Source organism: Populus alba, chromosome 4, assembly GCF_005239225.2.
Source record: "Populus alba chromosome 4, ASM523922v2, whole genome shotgun sequence".
NCBI classification, from domain to species: Eukaryota; Viridiplantae; Streptophyta; class Magnoliopsida; order Malpighiales; family Salicaceae; genus Populus; species Populus alba.
In genome coordinates, this window is record NC_133287.1 from 20,772,602 (window position 1) to 20,790,402 (window position 17,801).

At 32.6% G+C, this 17,801-nt stretch overlaps 2 protein-coding genes and 1 pseudogene across 11 annotated transcripts; 1 reads left to right on the forward strand and 2 right to left on the reverse strand.

Moving 5' to 3' along the window:
• Positions 1-1,047: 1,047 nt before the first annotated feature.
• LOC118038910 (protein LAZ1) lies at positions 1,048-6,218 on the reverse strand. 7 transcript variants are annotated; one of them, XM_035045419.2, is made up of 9 exons: positions 6,028-6,186; positions 5,694-5,911; positions 5,546-5,602; positions 5,300-5,408; positions 4,216-4,400; positions 4,022-4,110; positions 3,409-3,637; positions 2,033-2,284; positions 1,048-1,828 (listed from the first exon to the last, which is right to left on the reverse strand). In XM_035045419.2, exons 2-9 carry the CDS (start codon positions 5,880-5,882, stop codon positions 1,481-1,483), a joined length of 1,458 nt encoding a protein of 485 aa, XP_034901310.1. In that variant the 5' UTR covers positions 5,883-5,911; positions 6,028-6,186; the 3' UTR covers positions 1,048-1,480. The 7 variants fall into 7 exon arrangements, with proteins under 7 accessions (XP_034901310.1, XP_034901308.1, XP_034901309.1 ...); XM_035045417.2 differs by having other exon boundaries at positions 3,409-3,670; XM_035045418.2 differs by having other exon boundaries at positions 3,409-3,670; positions 6,032-6,180.
• A 1,080-nt stretch (positions 6,219-7,298) lies between these two features.
• Positions 7,299-11,079, forward strand: LOC118038912 (uncharacterized). Of its 4 annotated transcripts, XR_012169584.1 has the most exons (12): positions 7,299-7,449; positions 7,566-7,624; positions 7,712-7,752; positions 7,851-7,918; positions 8,024-8,052; positions 8,610-8,646; positions 8,887-8,943; positions 9,236-9,312; positions 9,407-9,480; positions 9,563-9,698; positions 10,081-10,636; positions 10,721-11,079. XR_012169584.1 is itself a non-coding variant. In XM_035045424.2 (10 exons), the coding sequence occupies exons 1-10, from the start codon at positions 7,366-7,368 to the stop codon at positions 9,580-9,582; spliced, it is 546 nt and encodes a 181-aa protein (XP_034901315.1). In that variant the 5' UTR covers positions 7,299-7,365; the 3' UTR covers positions 9,583-9,842. The 4 variants fall into 4 exon arrangements, 2 of the variants coding, with proteins under 2 accessions (XP_034901315.1, XP_034901316.1); XR_012169583.1 differs by having other exon boundaries at positions 10,081-11,079; XM_035045424.2 differs by lacking the exons at positions 10,081-10,636; positions 10,721-11,079 and having other exon boundaries at positions 9,563-9,842.
• A 567-nt stretch (positions 11,080-11,646) lies between these two features.
• Positions 11,647-12,954, reverse strand: LOC118038738 (G2/mitotic-specific cyclin-2-like; annotated as a pseudogene).
• Between the last annotated feature and the right edge of the window lie 4,847 nt (positions 12,955-17,801).

Below are 17,801 nucleotides of genomic sequence, written 5' to 3' on the forward strand. Positions count from 1 at the left end.
TTCGCATATGTATATCAAAGTTGCGATTGTTATATTTCTGCAACGAGGCTTAAGTCTATAACAACCTACCATCTGCCATTTGCAATTGAAGCTTACTTTTATTTTATTTTTTTCTTTTTCAATTGACAGTATCCAGAGATTGGGCATTGGATGATGAACCATTCATGCAACCTGTTAATGATGTTGCTGCTTGCTTTAGAATCCAATATTTTAGAAAACTCAAGCTTTTCAGCAATGGATAATAGATAAATCACGGATTCCTGCCAATCTTTTCTTCTGTAGGATTGTTTTTTTAGGAAATAAAATATAAATACTAAAACCTACAAATGAGTTTAGTTTATAACTCACTAAATATAATATTCAATAATAATTAAATTAAGCTCAATAAATAAAATTTAATATCACAAGAGTTAATCTATCCTCACCATTATGCATCATACAAACATGTAAACCATATCTCGGTACCCCCGAATTCCGAGCCTCAATTTTTTGAAAGTTCTAAATATGATAACTCAATCTCATAATGTCTCGTCTTTAAATAATGTTTCCTCATCATTCAATGTGACGTTATCTTCAATGCTGATAAGTCTTGTGCATGGGATCAGCAACGACGCGGTGGTGGCTCTGTCAGATTTAATTTAACATTGTTGGTGGAATACCCTTGTGTAAGGGTGGTGTGGGTAGGGTTTTATCCAAGTCAATACACGATTGTTTAAGGTTCTGTGTAATAACCTGGTGGTTGAGGTTTCGCTGACCGGCGTACTTGGGAGCTTGATTGGTGGAGGAGTTGCATGCATGCGCAATAAACAATATGGCTAATAGGTTAAAAACTATCCTCAACTTTAGGTAAAAAAAATAATGAAACAGTCCTAACCTGTTAAGAAAATCAGTTTCCATTTTTAATATTGGAGGAGAGCCAATATCAACCTGCATTTTCTACCATAGGAATGTGCGTTTGCATTTTTTCTAGCAATCTTGTCCTGTGCTAAAAGATATTTCTCATCTTTCTGTGGCCAAATAAGTGGAACAGATTGTCAAGTGGAAATATTGATATGCACTAACACATTAATTTAACAAGCATCCATACAAGGCAATGCCTCAAACATCCAAGTAGCTCGATTGCTGTATAGGTTTTCACGTACAACAATGGCTTTCTTTAGGCGTTTATACAACATTTCAATTTCAAAAACCAAATATGAGATACATGTCTAGCAACCCCATGTGAAGGATCTTGCAGCTGATGAAAAGATTTTCCTCAGATGAAAAATGGAGCCCAAACCTTCAGTCTCTTTGTCGAACAGTAAAATGCTCTCATGCATGTCAGCCAACAGCCATCTCATCGAAGAAAAATAATAGCTCGTGTGATTGGGATGCCATTACAAGACATCTTTCTAAGTTTGTTTGGTCCAGTTGTTCTTCGATCCTTGATCTGATACCCCTGAATTTGTTTCCATAGAAAGAGATGAAAAAAGAAAAGACTTTAATCTTTAGTGACCCATCTACGACCTCTGATGAGATAGCTTTGATCGCTGCTACTTTCTCCCCCACTTTCTCCACTGGTATGTCCTGATGTCCCACGGTGGTGTTTCTTCCCCCTTGCTACCCCAGTGTCACTGATGCTCCCATTTAAAAGAGGGTCATCAATTCCACGAATGACCCTCCGTGCGGTTGAAGCTGTTGCTATGCAACTATCATCCTTTGTTCTTCTCCTGTCCTTGTGTTTCTTCATATCTTGAGAAATTTTATGCAATTTCTCGTTGAACTTTATAATCCCCTTTTCTACAGGCTCCACTGCTTGGTTTACAGTGAACCTCACATCATTCACAATCTGCATGGGAAGCCAACAGCTGATTCAGCAGTGGATAAATGTAATGTAATGACTCATGTGCTTCACCAAACTTAATTAACACAGTATGCATTGCCACATTTGAGTTTTACACTTAGTAATATAATATTTTCCCACAGTGACTGCACAGCAATAATTTAATTGCAATAGTCAATTCTTAGTATAAGCTAAATGGAAGAAACTTACAAATCCACCACCACCAACAACAACATCTTGGACACTTTCTTTTATAGTCATTCCACTCCTGACATCAATGTCAGGTTGAGGAAGGCGTAACTTTGTTGGCCGCTCACTGTCTCTAACCTCATCAGGATCTATAGGGCAATCAACAGATACATAATCTCCAAGAACTGAAACACTTCCAGGAAACCGGTCTCCCATTAGCTCATAAGGCTTGGCAGGGAACACATACAGATGAACAATAGAAGCAATGCCCATCTGTGCTGGATGAATACATAGACCTGTTAAACTTCAATATTTTGAATGAGAAAAGAGCAGTTATAAACTCTATTGAAGAGATCCAGACAGCAATGACTGTTGTATTCCCCGGGAATATTATAACAGTGGTTACAAGAAAACTTCACCAATCAAATTTAAACATTGACATGTATGTAGCACATTGCAGTAAAAGATACAGGGCCAACAATAGTTCGCAACTTTGTTCAGAAACCCCCAGAACAGCGAAACAAAACAAAGCGCCCCATAAAACATTCTATAAGGGTGTTTAAACAGACATAACAGAAACTATCAATCTGACCCCACCAAATAATGCAAAGTGATGTGCCCAGCATTTTAGATAGTTTAAGTCCTTGAGAAATGACATCCTAGATATGCTACATGAGCAACCAAACAGTACATCCACTTGAGCAATCTTTTATTTTGTTTTTTCTCTTTACTGAAAAGATATGAAACGAGTCTATTTTATTCAAAACCTCCCTCTTCCTTTTACCACTAAAGCTAAAGCCCAACGACATTGCATCCAACACTTTACCACACACCTTCCAAACTGTGAGATATACCACTATTATCTCCTTTCTCCTCACTGCATCACCTTAAGTCAAAAAATTGAGCCAGGCTGCACCAGCCCTGAGTTGCAGAATGCTGCCGCTTTACTTTTTTACTTGACCCTTGTCCTAAAGTTCATTATATCAGCAACATGCTATAGTTTCCTCTCTAGAGAATCAAATAGTTGACATTTCCCACTTCCCAGAATGCTTAAGTTTCTTCTATACCCATTCACATATAATAGAAGGCACACAACGATGCAGGGGCATTTTATTGAAAAAACAAAATCTTGCTTCTCCTCTATCATACGAATTCCAACAATCTTGTAGAAATTACACAACTTTCGCAATTACGTTGACATAAGATCTTGACTCATCGAAAGAACCTAGTGGCATTTGGGTGGTTCAGAAATTTAAATTGCCCAAGACATTAACCTATTCATTTCACGATAAAAAAGACAGCTACTAGAACAGCAATAGATTATCTGACACCATCAAGAATGAAAATTATATATGTAGAATAGTAGAAGAGATGCATTGGTAATGGAAGATATCTACCTCTATACAAATGATGAAGTCTTGAAGACTTGACTTAAATTCCAGACCTTGAGCTATAGAACTTTTGAATAAACCAAGAGAACAGAGCAGAGCAATTGCCACTCCTTGCCACCAGGTCAAAAATACAATTGATTTAAACGTCAGGAACTTGTATAAAGGTTTTATGTGAGCAAGTTCATCCTTTGTGGCAGTGTAAAATTGCACCAAACAGTACAAAGCCCAAGATTGACTGAAATTTAGAATAACCGCTATATAAGGATACCTACAAAACCAGGGAATACTAAGGAACTTAGGAATTTGTATATGGAATGCAAAGGTAATCAGTATTTTTAACAAGAGATATCCTTTAAAAGAATGTGCATATCAATTGGGCCAGTTTAGAAGTAAAAATCATTATACACGTACTTGCATATACGACAGAGAGTCCACATAGAACGACCATTTAAAGAATATACAATTAAACTATGAATCAATGAGTAAATTGGCATAAGGAAATTATTTCTTAACCTCTATCATTACCAAGAAAGCCTTTACAGGAAACAAACAGTTCAAGTTTCAAAGAAGAAAAAGAAACAATGGGCCTCAAAAATGTAAGAATCAAGATCAGCTTTACCCGCATCTCAATTTAAAATCTCCTTCACAATATACACCAAAGGCTTCAAGAATTACAGCTAAAACTGCTGTTAAGGACTTTATTAACATCTGTCAATAAAGATACGAGTTATTAATCTTTCCAATCTAAGAATGCTGGAATTGGAAAATGTAAAAGAGCTGCAAAAAGACAAAACTTCCAAAAAATGAACATACATATTGAACAATACCAAACTTTACGACTTGGTAAAACCACTGACCAAGCCTCCATGGTTTAAGGATATAGTTCATTGGAAAAGGGTGCTTTATGGTTCCCCTTTCATGACTATGCTCTAAAAGGGGTGCCTTAGAACTCGAGCGACCTTCTCTTTTCAAAAACTCAATTGTTCTTTCTTCCCCACCTTTAAAAAGCACATAAAAGGGAGAAACCATCAATAACAATGTCAACACCAGAAGATAAATAAAATTAAATCTGGAAAGTAATTAGAGAAAACAATAGAAAAATATATCATCCCTATTTATGATTACAAATAAAAAAATAAACAAAGAAGATCTGCACGCCATGTTGATAAACAATAATTGAAATTATCATGCGGCAACACAATCAAAGTCTTCGATATAGAAAACAACTTTCACTCATAAACACAAAAACAGTTTGCAATTTGATGTACATTCAAAACTAGATTGACAAACAACTGGACACGTGCATTAGTACATGTGCATTGTAGACTGAATTTGACTATGGTTACTTCTTTCTCTGAATATTTATGCAGGAAACATGAACATGTGAATTGAACACTTCACAAAAGCCATGGAATTTCTTCCAGCCAAAAGGCCAATATTATGTTACTTTACCATATATTATCTGAGTATCTATGTACATGCTTTAATTTTTGCACATTTCGAAGGAAGCTAGAACACCCTTGCATTTGTCAAAAAAAAAACGATGACATGGGCCATGTTCAACAAGTTCTTTTTGTTTCAGAGGGTAACTAGTATTCAAGAAAACTCCATCATGACCATCTGGGGTTTTAGGAACAACAAGATTAACAACAAACTGCAGAAGAAAACTGCATATAAGTGCTAAAAAATTCTCAAGATTCTGGCTTGCATAACAGGATATATAGACGGAAGTATAGATGCCCATTTCATGGAGAGGAAAATATCTGACGATCAGTAAACAACTTCAAAAACTACAACCACAGAATCTAGAAAATTACAAAATTATACAGGACGAATTAACCAAATTTCAGGTAAGAACCCTTCATAGCACACAAAATACTCTTAGTAAGAAACATACCTAAGCAAGCAACAAGGTATCTTCCAAAGCAATACATAGCAAACGATTCATAGCAATCCCGCAATATCTCAATATCAACACTAATCGACGGATCCAGCAATGACACAAACTGTTCAAAATAACCCATGTTAGAAAAAATTCAAAACCCCCCACCTCTCCAAATTCGAAAACAGAAACAACCCATTGTTCAAAATTCAAACTTTTCACAAATAATCCTCAAACAAGCTGAAAAAATCACTCACTCACCGATTCTACAGCATAAAAAGGAACCATAAGGATAACCCCAATTAAAAACTTCTGCTCCTGAGAGGTAAAATAAAAAAAAAACAGTCAACTAACAAATCTCAACTAACTCATTCAAAATTAAAGAAAAGACAAGGCGCCGAGCAGTCACCTCAGGATTCTTGTACGCGGAGAGATGCTCGAACAAGAGGTAGAAAGACAAAGACAAGCTTATAAGTACAAAAGCACCAGAAATCAAAGTACTCCATAAGGGAGTTGAGAATCTTATATAAACTATAAGATCCTGTAAATACTCCATGGCCTGACTTTCTTCTCTCAAATGCTCACAATCATGAAGCATAATTTGGATTTCCCATTTCCAGAATCAATCTAAAAAACAAAGAGAGAATAATTTTCAGTCAAATTTCGAAGTTTTCATTCATTCATAAATCATTAGATAACAATAACAAAGAATTCAAATAAAAAAATGAAAATAATCCATGTACCTACAGGTGAGCTTGTTTGTGTTTTTGTTTTTTAGACCAAATTGAATTGAAGAAGGCCAGGAAATTGGAGGGGTGAGTGGGGATAGGCTAAGTAATCCTGCTCTGCAACAAAGAAGGGATTTTTATTTACTCCATTATCGTATAGAAAGCAAAGACTTTCATAAAAAATAAAAATCACAGCACATCAGCCACTTTTGGTCCCACCTGGCTCCCACACAAGGCTTTGATATGATCACGACATCAATTGACCGGTCATATTTTTTTATATATTCACTACATCATGGAGCAGAGAGGAAGGACTTTGATCAATATTAGAGGTTAATGTTTTGTGATTTTTAATGGGATTTTAAAAGACTTTTTAATTGATGTAAAAAATCCATTGCCAATTTTATTTTATTTTGTCTTTTTATCTTTGAACTAGGTTTTTTAACACTTTTTTGGAGTAGCATAATATCAATACGTCCTGCTTTTCATAGTTTTGTCACATGAATAAACAGTCATATAAACAAATCATAAGGAAACACTTACAGATTGAGTATGACCAATCATACTTGTTTAATATTTGGACAGGGTAGATGACAAAATCGAATAAACATACATAGCTGGAACAAAATCAAACCATGTTATTAAGTTGAAGTAAAGGCTCCTTTGGAAATTTGGTTTTTTACAATACTCATGGCAGAGCACATGCAACAGATGTAGTGATGTCTTCTATGCTCTCTTATTGGTTTTTTTTTTTTAGAAAAATATTAAAATAATAATTTTTTATTTATTAAAATTTATTTTTATAATTATTACATCAAAACGATCTGAAAATAAATAAAATATTAATTTGAAATAGAAAAAAATAAAATAAAATTCAATTTTTTTAAAAAAATATTTTTAGAATGCAAAAATAAAGAGGCTCTTACACCTAAATTTACTTAATATATCTTCTGTATTATATCAATTATATTATACACTAAAATATGCGAGGTTTTCAATGTAACAACACATAGTGAAAACCACCACTTTAACTTAGCTAATATGTACTATTTTGTGTTTATGATCCTAACTTCTTACAAATTTCTCTATCGTTTATTTTCATCCATGTGTGGACTTTCCATCGAATTTTCCTGTTTTACTGCATAAAATGTGCAAATTAGAGGGGAAAGATTGGAGGAATTAATCTTCAATTGAGAAATACGTGATTTACTGGGGACTTAACTGATAAAATGTTATGATTTTAGATGGAGTAGAGAGTTTGTTAATAAGTGAGGGACTATATTGAGGTATATCCAAAAACCTTAAGTTGAAAAAATTTGAGCTGCTTTTCTTCAGTTCTTCTAGCCCACGAAAATGGAGAATAAGATGATACTAAGAGAATGGTTCGAGCGAGTTGACTCAGAGAAAACCGGAAACATCACTGCAACTCAGCTCAAGGTCTCTCTCTCTCTCTCTTTTCGTCTTCCCCTTTTTTTTCTTGTTCTTTTAAAGGCTTATTATAAATGATCAACTTAATTAATCATCTTATAATTATTAATTATAATGATGATCAGAGTGCTCTTGCTGTTGGTAATCTTGAATTCCCTCTCTCCGTTGTCCAACAAATGATCAGGTAATCCACTTTTCAACACTCTTCTTTAATCTCGCGTTTAACAAAAATCAATTGGTTTAACCAAATTCATTTATTTTTGTGGTGTAGGATGTATGATTCTGATAGGAATGGAACTATGAGTTTTGATGGTGAATTTCAATTTTTTTGTTCAAGTCTTAGACTTTTGAAGTGGGTTTTGTTTATTTTTTCCTGATTTGATCAAATTTTCTTTCTTTTCTATATGCAGAATTTGTTGGGCTAAATAAATTTCTTTTAAAGGTTTGTGCTTGGATCATGAATTGTTCACTTCAAGAAGTAAAATACTATGCTTTTGTGTGTTATGCTCTTATCTAGTTTATGAAAAACTTCTGTGGTGCCTGTATTTGAAATTTGTACTTATTTGTTTTAGTCTCTTTGCAGGTTCAACAGGCATTCTCGGATCTCCAGAGGTAAATTTAGAGCTTTTGTGATATGAAGTAAAATTTGATTGTTCTGTTCCAGTTTTCAGTATTTGGTGCAGTGGCATAGTGGAATTCTAGTGGTGTTTCTTCACTTTAAGTAGCTCTATTACATGTATGTTTCTAGCCATATAAAAGCTTATAAATAAGAATAGATAGGATTTTTATCTTTGTTTCTACATTAATGGTGAATTCATTTGGTTGAGGCTGAAACTGAATGCACATTATTGTTTGGTTCTGTAGTTGTTTTAGTATAACCGTCAGCAGTTCTGGCCACCAGAGTGTTATATTTGGTTGCTATCTGGTCATTGTTTAGCAATAAGATTTTTCAGATTCATGTACTTTTAGCAACTTTGAGCTTCTCTGGTTCTACAAAATCTGAGCTTCTGAAATTTTATGCTTGAGTCAATGCGTTATATATCTGCAATGATGAGCAAATGCTTGAACACTTCTCCTATTTCCTGTTTCTGCCTTCCGAAGTTCGAATTTGTTGGATTTGCTTGTGTAAAAATATCTTACTAGTCTTTACATCTGTCTTGTTGTTACAGGGGCCGTGGATATCTTGTGCCTGATGATGTATATGAGGTAGTTTGTGAAAGAATTTTTTAGCTGTGACTGAGTAACTGTAGTTTTAAATGCTGCTGTCCTGTTGAAAATAAATTTCTATGTTTGCTAACAGTTTACCCCAGCGTGGTTTTCATGCTTCTGTTGAGATTGTTCTTGTTTCAAGAGATCTTTGAAATACAGAGCATGCGTTTCCTTGGACTCTATCCTCGTCTATGTTTCTTAACGATCTTGTTTCTCAAGACAGAATTTTGTTTGCAGGGATTGGTGAAAATTGATTTCTCACTGGACTCTCCTTCTTTTTACACAGTCTGTGAGGTAAGGCTACTTTCACTTATATTTGGGGTAAGATCATAAATTTCTGTCACAAAGATATACTGCATGCAACCTTTCATTCTTTAAAGATCTGGCTTGATGTTTGCATGCTTGTATACAGATTTTATTATTAAATTCAACAAACCATTTTCCTGTTCCTCCGTGATATTCACGCACACACTTACAAATGTTTGAAACCCTGCCAATGGCTAAGATAATCCTAGCCAGGCAACAGTCAAACTTTTATGATATAGTTACTAATACCAAAATGTGAACTCTGCTCATTGTTGCTCAGAGCTTTGACCAAAAGAAGAACGGCAGAATTCGTCTTGATGACTTCATATCTCTCTGCATCTTTGTACAGTCTGCTCGGTGTGTGTCCCCTCAATTGTTTATGTTGCATGCTTTATATTGAATAGTCTACATTAAGCTCTTACAGGATAACTTCTCATTTCTTTTATTGCAGGAATCTTTTCAATTCATTTGATACAACAAAACAAGGCAGAGTTACTCTTGATTTCAATCAGTTTGTGTACTGTAGTAAGTAAAAACCAATTCAATTTGAACGTAACTACTTGATACCATGGTTCAATTTGTTAAAGTTAGTTTCTCTGTCTTGCAGCTGCGAATTGTAGGATATGAAATCACCAGCAGTGCTCTAGAGCTCCTAGTGGGTTCGTACGAACAAGTTAATAATGATTTTTTAAGCAGGATTGCATGGTCGTGGTCTTCAACAATGTAAAAAATCGTGGTCTTAGGTGCCAAATTCTCCTCCATAGTGTTTACTTTTTGGACGAGGCCATTGTCAATTAAATTCTTATGTATTATTGAATTTACATTTGTTGCTAATGTAATTGCTTGGAAGGTTTTTAAATAAGATGAATCACAACATAGTTCCTTCAGATTAGCATGATATTCACCAACATCCTCCATTTAAAAACTAAGGACTTCATGAATCACGAATCATTTTCTTGAAAATGATGAAAGAAATGTGCAAAATTAAGCGCAAAAAAATTATTTGTTTGTGCTTTCATCTACAAGTCTTCTGCCACAAATCATGAATGGAAATTAGTTTCTTTTTGTCAGCATGATAAACTCTGAAAATAATGTGTTCATAACTCAGTCATTTCTTTGGCACAGCTCTGACCAAGAATCAATGCAAAATCATAATCCAACAACTGTAAGCATGTTTGGGAAGAGGCTCTCCAGAGCCCAAACTCTAAATTAAATGGTGCAATTGCCCTTGTGTGTGTTAAGGCCTTTGTTATCATTGGCGCATGTTTGGCTTCCACCGAAGAACCAAGTCTCTAGCTGAAACTCTTATCGCACCACTACATGATAAAAACACCACTTGATCATCTAAACTATGTAATCTCCTCAAGTGACCATTTTTAGCATCCATCTTGAATACCTCAAAGCCACTTGTTTTAGTGTACTCCCATTGGGAAGACTTATCACTTAACGTAGCATCCCCAATCCTAATAGTTAACAACCATTCACCATGGCTTGATTCCCCTGGATATGGAAATTAATACACTGACTCCTTCAAGGATCCCGAATTCGTATTCATTGTACAAGGATTCATACTTCCCAAGCATTTGATCTGACCTGTCTGTCAAATTCAAATTTAAACTCATTCCAGCTTATAGGTGAAACTTTTTATCTGCTCAATCCCACGACATATCCAGGCATACAGGTTTCTTACTTTCCTTTGTCAAAGTTGTCTGAGTACTGTTTTGTCTTTTTTCTTTCAATATGATACTGCTCCATTGTCTCCTAGTCTACAGACTTACAAGCACCTAGTGCAGCAACGGTACAGTTTGAGACGTTCGATCTTGCTAACGAAAGATGAGTCAATAGTACATGCTCGACGAGCATGGTTTTTCAGGAACAGGTATAAGATCGATAGATGTCGGCTAAGGAAGTTGGAAGATAACTCCTGAGACTGGATTGAAGAGAATACGTGTATTTCAAGTAGGGGTTGTCCGTCAATAATTATCAACCAACCTTCGGAAGATCCAAAACAAGATGCACCATACAATTACAATTTCCTTAGGCAGCTTGAGCTCATGCTTACCTTCCAGAAAGTCATGATTGCTGAAGCAGATGCATCATCGCTAATGGCTTATGGGATTTAAGTTGCAATATAAAATTATTCTTAAAATTTTATCTAAAAATTTAAATATTGAGTTGAGTTGATTTTTTGATAAGGTATTAGATTTTTGTTTATTAAGTAGTCACGAGTTCAAGTATTACCACTTTTATTTTAATTAACAAAAATTAAGTATAATATAATGTGAATCTGTATAAATTTAAAGCACAAAAAGCTTTCACTTACGATAGTTTGCTAGAGAATAATATACAATTATTCTTAAAACCTTCCTATAAAAACTTAAGTTATTGGATTAAGGATAGTTCTTTGATATTTTTAATATGTTGTAATTGAGTCTTGATCTAGTCCAGGCTCCTCTTGTGAGCAAAAGTTAAGCAGTTTCAATCAAAGTTAAGAATATGCTGTTTTCTGGTTTTCACCCCACATCTGCAACAAATGACGAGGGCAAATATGCAGATAACATGCTAAAATATATTTTGTTACTTCTTTCAAAGAAATAGCCAGGTTTATCTTTCATTCAAAATCGCAATATGCAAAGTAAATGTACAGGATAAGACCAGTAATATACAAGACATTGAAGTTTTTTTGCCACAAATGTATTCAACAAAGAGTAGTTGTGTTCCCAGTTGCATGCAGAGATAACTCCTTCCATTGGCAAACCACATTGTTAGCACTGTCAGAGACCAAAGAGAAATAGGGCAGTTTCAGCTTTTGCTGCATAACCAAACTTGAGTGTACTGTACTTCCTGTGAACTCCAGTGAGTTTCCCAGCTCCAGCATTCTGATGGAAACTAACCATCATTCTTGAGCATTCCCTAATGGCATGTAAGAGCAATAACTTCATCACTGTGTTAGTTTAGACCCAAAGTTGAAATAATGAAGGATGTAAAATACTCACAAAAGCTGGTCTTCTGTGTAGCTGGTATGCCACTCGCTGGTCTTAGACCATTGCTTAAACCAGTAGAGACCACACAGAGCAGTGTAAATTGCTGCAGCAGCAAGTAAAGATGGGGGAAACTTAAGCATCTTGTACTCGACTAGGCACAGCTCAATGATGAAGAAGAAGAGAAGCTCAAGCTGTTCAATTCACAACTGCATCATATGGAAAAAATTTCAAATCTTCCCAAGAATTTTTAATTCTGTAAAAACCATTACTCACTACTCACGATACCTTACCTTCTTGTCAGATAATGCTGCATTAAGAAATCTCTTCATGAACATGTAAGGGGTAGGGCACAGGCATATCAAATTTTAAAGTATTCCTCATTAGTTTCTCCTACGAGACCTGATAGCATTAAAATAGTCAAACAGCCACTTATGGAAAGGAAGAATGCATGTACGTAGTAATTACTACGTAGCAACATTACCACAAATGTTTGAAATCTCTTCATGAACATGTAAGAGGATTACAAGGTTTGAAAACCAAAAAATAGAGATGGAAAAGATGTTTCTGGTTGATGTAGCATCTGGATCTATTCCAGAAATCAGACCTCTCTCTAGTCAGACGGTGAATATTATAAGTTGGGATACTGTGGTTAAACAAAGTGAACGACATTTTCCTTCAAAGGAACAGCTCAAGAGCAGTAGACCTCCATAAGCCAGTCGATAAGGATAGATCTCATCTTTTCGTTGATGTCAAGATGACGATCCATGTATGTAGAAGAGACACAACCAGAGCTCTGCATAAATGAATACTGTTCAACCATATGATCGATGTTCAATACAAGATTGCTGCATCTAATGATTTAGTTGTTTTTGGAGGGATTTCATACAGATTAAATTACCTCAGTTTTCTTGTAGTAGTGATCATAAATATCCTCTATATACTCAACAACAGCTAATGGATTTTTCAAATCGCCATTAGATGCTGACAACCCATTTAGTTTATACACATTGTACATAAACAATTTAGCAACACTTAGAGCTCAATAGGGATGACTTGGCTATGAAATGCGCATGTTTACTGAACTGATCTATTATCGTTATGATGACATTTTTCTCTTTATATTTAGAAAACTTTTCCACAAAGCATATACTAATATCAATAAATGAAGTATAAGAAATAGGTAGGGGATGTAAAAGTTAGGAATAACCAGATTCTTATACTTATTATTATTATTTTTATTATTAATATAAGTATTCAAATTAAGTTTACACGCACTTCGATTAATCCTATATGCTCTAAAGTGAACGATGATATAAGACTTCAGTTATGATTAATAAAAAATAATATTTTTATTATTAACATAAGTGTCTGGATTACCTGAAATTACAGGAGGAGCAAACCCCTTAATCCTAAACTTTTATCACTACCCCTTACTAAATTACTCATATTCTCATACTTATTTTTTTTGACAAGTTCACGCATAAATTATTGTTGAATGTGCCTTGTTGTTCCTTTCAATAAAAAAAAAATAAAAATATCATCCTCTTAGAAGTAATTGTCACCCCATTGTTGAATAATGATATAAGCAGATACGTAACAACCCTAACTTTTAAAGCAATATAAACCGATTCTAGGATAAAAAGATGAAAATCCAAGGAAATTTTTTTAAAAATAAAAACAAATCATGAATTACTCTGAGTTCAGATTATACAATTTAAATAATAAATAATCTATTACGCAAAAGTTAAATAAAATAAACTATTAAATAAATTTACACATACAAGACATATTTCAGAAACCATAAACCATAGTTTTAAAGCTCGAACATAAAACAATATTATTATAATAAAAAATTAATGAATCAATAATGATGTCAAATCAATCATTAATTGATCAATAACCTCAGCTAGTAGGTTGATGAAAAATCAGTCAATTGGTCAAAGACAGCAGCAGGCAACCTGAGCTGGCTCCCATTAAAGTCTACGAACTCCAACTTTTCATTGACACCATGATGCCAATCAAGCAGGACTTTGAAATTAATTTGCGTTATGGAGATGAAAAGTCAAAGGTCACTGCATGCTTTTATCGACAATCCAATCGAGAACCAGTCAGACCACCCCTCTGTACTCTACTCACCACAAATGGGAAGAGAAACACAAAAGGGGGTTCAACATTGCAGCAATTTAGTCATGTTTGGTAGTGATGTTGACTCTACTTTTGTTAAAATTTAATTTTTTAATGTTTTGAATGTTTTAATGTTAAAAATAAATTTTTAAAAAATAAAATAAAAATTTATTTTAATTTATTTTCAAGCACGGAAAATACTTTGAAGAATAATATTTATTACACTTTCAAACATTTATTAAATTTACAGAGAGGACACGGGGGTGCGGAGTTGGTACAATAGACTAGATAATGGAAACCTATTCATGCATTGTTTAGTTAACACTAGATTATTTTTTTCTCGCGCTACGTGGTGGGATGAGTTAATTTTTTTCAATGTAAAAAAATATTCAGATGATGATAACCTAAATTAACCCGAGTTAACTTGACGAACAAGTGAGATATAATGTGGAGATGCCTTGTATAATGGAAAGCAAAAAAAAAAAAAAAAAACCCACAAAACTCAATGGCTAATAACTTAATCTCAAATGATCAAAAAAATAAAAAATAAAAAGAAACGTTTGAGAAAATACTTGAGTCAACCTTGGTTCACTTTACTAACCCACCACCCGCAACATGAAATTGAGATTAAAAAATTTAATTTTTAAAAAATTACATGGAAAAAAGGATTAAAGTTAAATAAATAAATAAAATTGACATTGAAAAAAACTTAAGTCAACCCCAATTAACTCACGACCTAAGATAACCTCATAGAAAGAGAATGCATAAAAATATAAAAGCTCAAGACCCAATAGTCTAATGTTAAATGGTGAAAATGATTTTTTTAAAAAAATAAACATTGAAAAAATTCTAAAACAATACGAGTTAATTTGACTAACTCGTTACCTGGAATAACACCGCGAAATATGAAATGGACAAAAAATAATAATTAAAAGAATGAGGACCAAATTTGGATACAAATAAATGAAATTAAATGTTGAGGGATAAAATTAAAATAAAAAAAAAAAAAAAAGAGCAATTAAAAGAATGCTAACCAAAGTTGGATAAAAAACCAAGTGAAATAAAATGTTGAGGGAAAACATTGAAAAAAAAAACTAGGAAAGGGATAAGAGAATAACAATTAAAAGAATAATGACTAAAATGGGATAAAGAAATAGATGGGATGAATTGTTGATGGATGAAATTGAAAAATAAACAAATCAAGAAAAGAATAGAAAAACACCAATCAAAAGAATGAGTATTATATTTAATATAAAAAATAAATAAAACTAAATAGAAAGGAATGAAATTAAAAAAAAAAAAGATTCAAAACTAAAAAAGATCAATAAAAAAAGGACTACACTTGAAAAAAAATAAAAATGAAAGGACAAATTTGAATTTTGGCTGACCCAACGTTGACTTCAATAGACGAAGAGAGAAAAAAGAAAGGAGAAAAAAAATCTCACTGGCACAACACCACCATGAATTGGATTACATAAGTCACTCTATCAGCTTCATTGTCACTGAAATCTTTGGATGACATGACAATTGGTCCTTTTTTATTGTGACAAGACACCACACATGTTACCTAAAAAGGTTCGGGCCATGTCCACTAATAGCATGCACCGTTAACATTATTATTTTTTTAAGATGTTAGAAGACTACTTTTTCCCTTAATTCAAATAGATTATAACAAAAAAAAAAATCATGGAGAAAATATCAAAATATCCCTTAACCCCTCATTTATTTATTTATTTTTACTTGGAGGGCACTGGAATAATTTTACTATTAAAAAAATAAATGGCACAAAAACCCCTCTTATCCTCTAAATTTTTATCTACTTTTTAAGGACATTTATATTATTTAACTATGCAAAAACAGTTTATAAACTATTATAACTTCGATTAATTTCATAACATCGAATAAATCTTTTGTAAAAGACCATTTTACATTGTAGAAAAATAAAAATATCATTACACTAAAGTGATTCATAATATGATAAGTATAGCCCTATAATAAAAGACTAATTTTTTTTTATTTTTTTTAATTATGTATGACGATGTATGTGAGGGTGAGGTATAACGATGTTTGTCATAAGTTAAAACTCTAAAAAACAAAAAAAATACTATAATTATAAAAAGACAATTAAAATATTTAATTTTTTATTAACTATGTCTCTACCTACTAAAAGACTATCATAACTTTTTATATCAAAAAGCTAAAAACAATATAAAAAAATAAATTAGAATAGTTATTCCCTTAAAAAAACTAGAAAATCATAATAATATAGGATAGTAAAATAAAAATAATAAAAAAATAAAATTAAATGAAAAACTCGTAGATCGTAGACTAGTGTTTCCAATTATTGTTTCCGGTCGAATTAGTGTTCCTTGCAATAATTCTAAATTATATGACAAAATTGCCACCCTTAATATGTATTATATAATATTAAAATCAAACCAAATTATTTATATTAGTTTTTGCCATTTTTATTATAAACTTAGCTGGAGTCAGCCTTGAATTTATGCCTTCTGATGAAACACGTCATCACATCATCATAAAGTGCATAGCAAATATGTATATTCTCGACCAAAAATAAAGAAAAGCAATAGTGTATACTAATCAAGTTTTTCAATTATTAGTTTGAAGAGATTGTTAATATTAATAGCTACTGAAAATTTATATAATTATTAATTTTAGAATTTATAAAAATTAATCAGAGGTGAGTAAGCTAATCTGGATATCCCACATAAATAAATAAATTTTTTTCAATTATAATACACATGGGATGATTGAATTATTCTAATCTTAATCAAAATTATTATATAATTTTAATTATCCACAATAAACAAAGATAGATGCAGTAAGAATTACTTTTTAAAATTAATTTTGTTTGAAAATATATTAAAATAATATATATTTTTATTTATTAAAATTTATTTTTATATTAATATATTAAAATGATTATAAAAAATAAAAAATAATAATTTAAAATTAAAAAATTTCAAAAACAGATAAAATCAAGACAACTTTAACGCTTTAATGTGACAATATATATATATATATATATATATATATATATATAACCCTTTTATCACAAGATTTGTGATAACTCCGAGGTGGTGAGATGAGTGCCATGAAAAATCAAGACATTATCTGTTTTTTGTAGTGTTTTTCCAACAAACAATACAAGAACAATCGTATAAATTAGAATCTTCATCTGAAAACAAATCTCGTAGATCAATATAAATACATGAAAATACCAATTGCACAATTTAATTTAAATGGATAATAATAATAATAATATGGGGGTGTTATTTGCATGAAAGTTAGGATTTATGTAAAAAATGATTAAAAAGTAATAATTTAGGGACCCACACACACATATATAAAGCAAACAAAGTGGGGTAGGCTTGCAGCTGTGGTGTATGTATGATCTATGTACGTAGATAAGACCAAGAAGCTACACGTGAAAACGCGTCACATTGTCTAAAAACCGCGTCAAAACTTTAACTGTTTTTCAAATTCCCTTTTTACTTTTTTCTTCCCCACTCTGTAAGCCCTGAAAACCCGCGAAACCTATTTGCATACCGTTAATCTCACTCCAAAGAGAGAGACTCATCTGGTTCCATGTTTATTTTTATTTTACAGCACTTCAATAATTATGGAATATTATTTTATGATAAAACAAATCATTAAGAAATCAGCCTTATGTGATATTAAGACAACAACATCAGCCTAAAAAGCTTACCAAAAAAA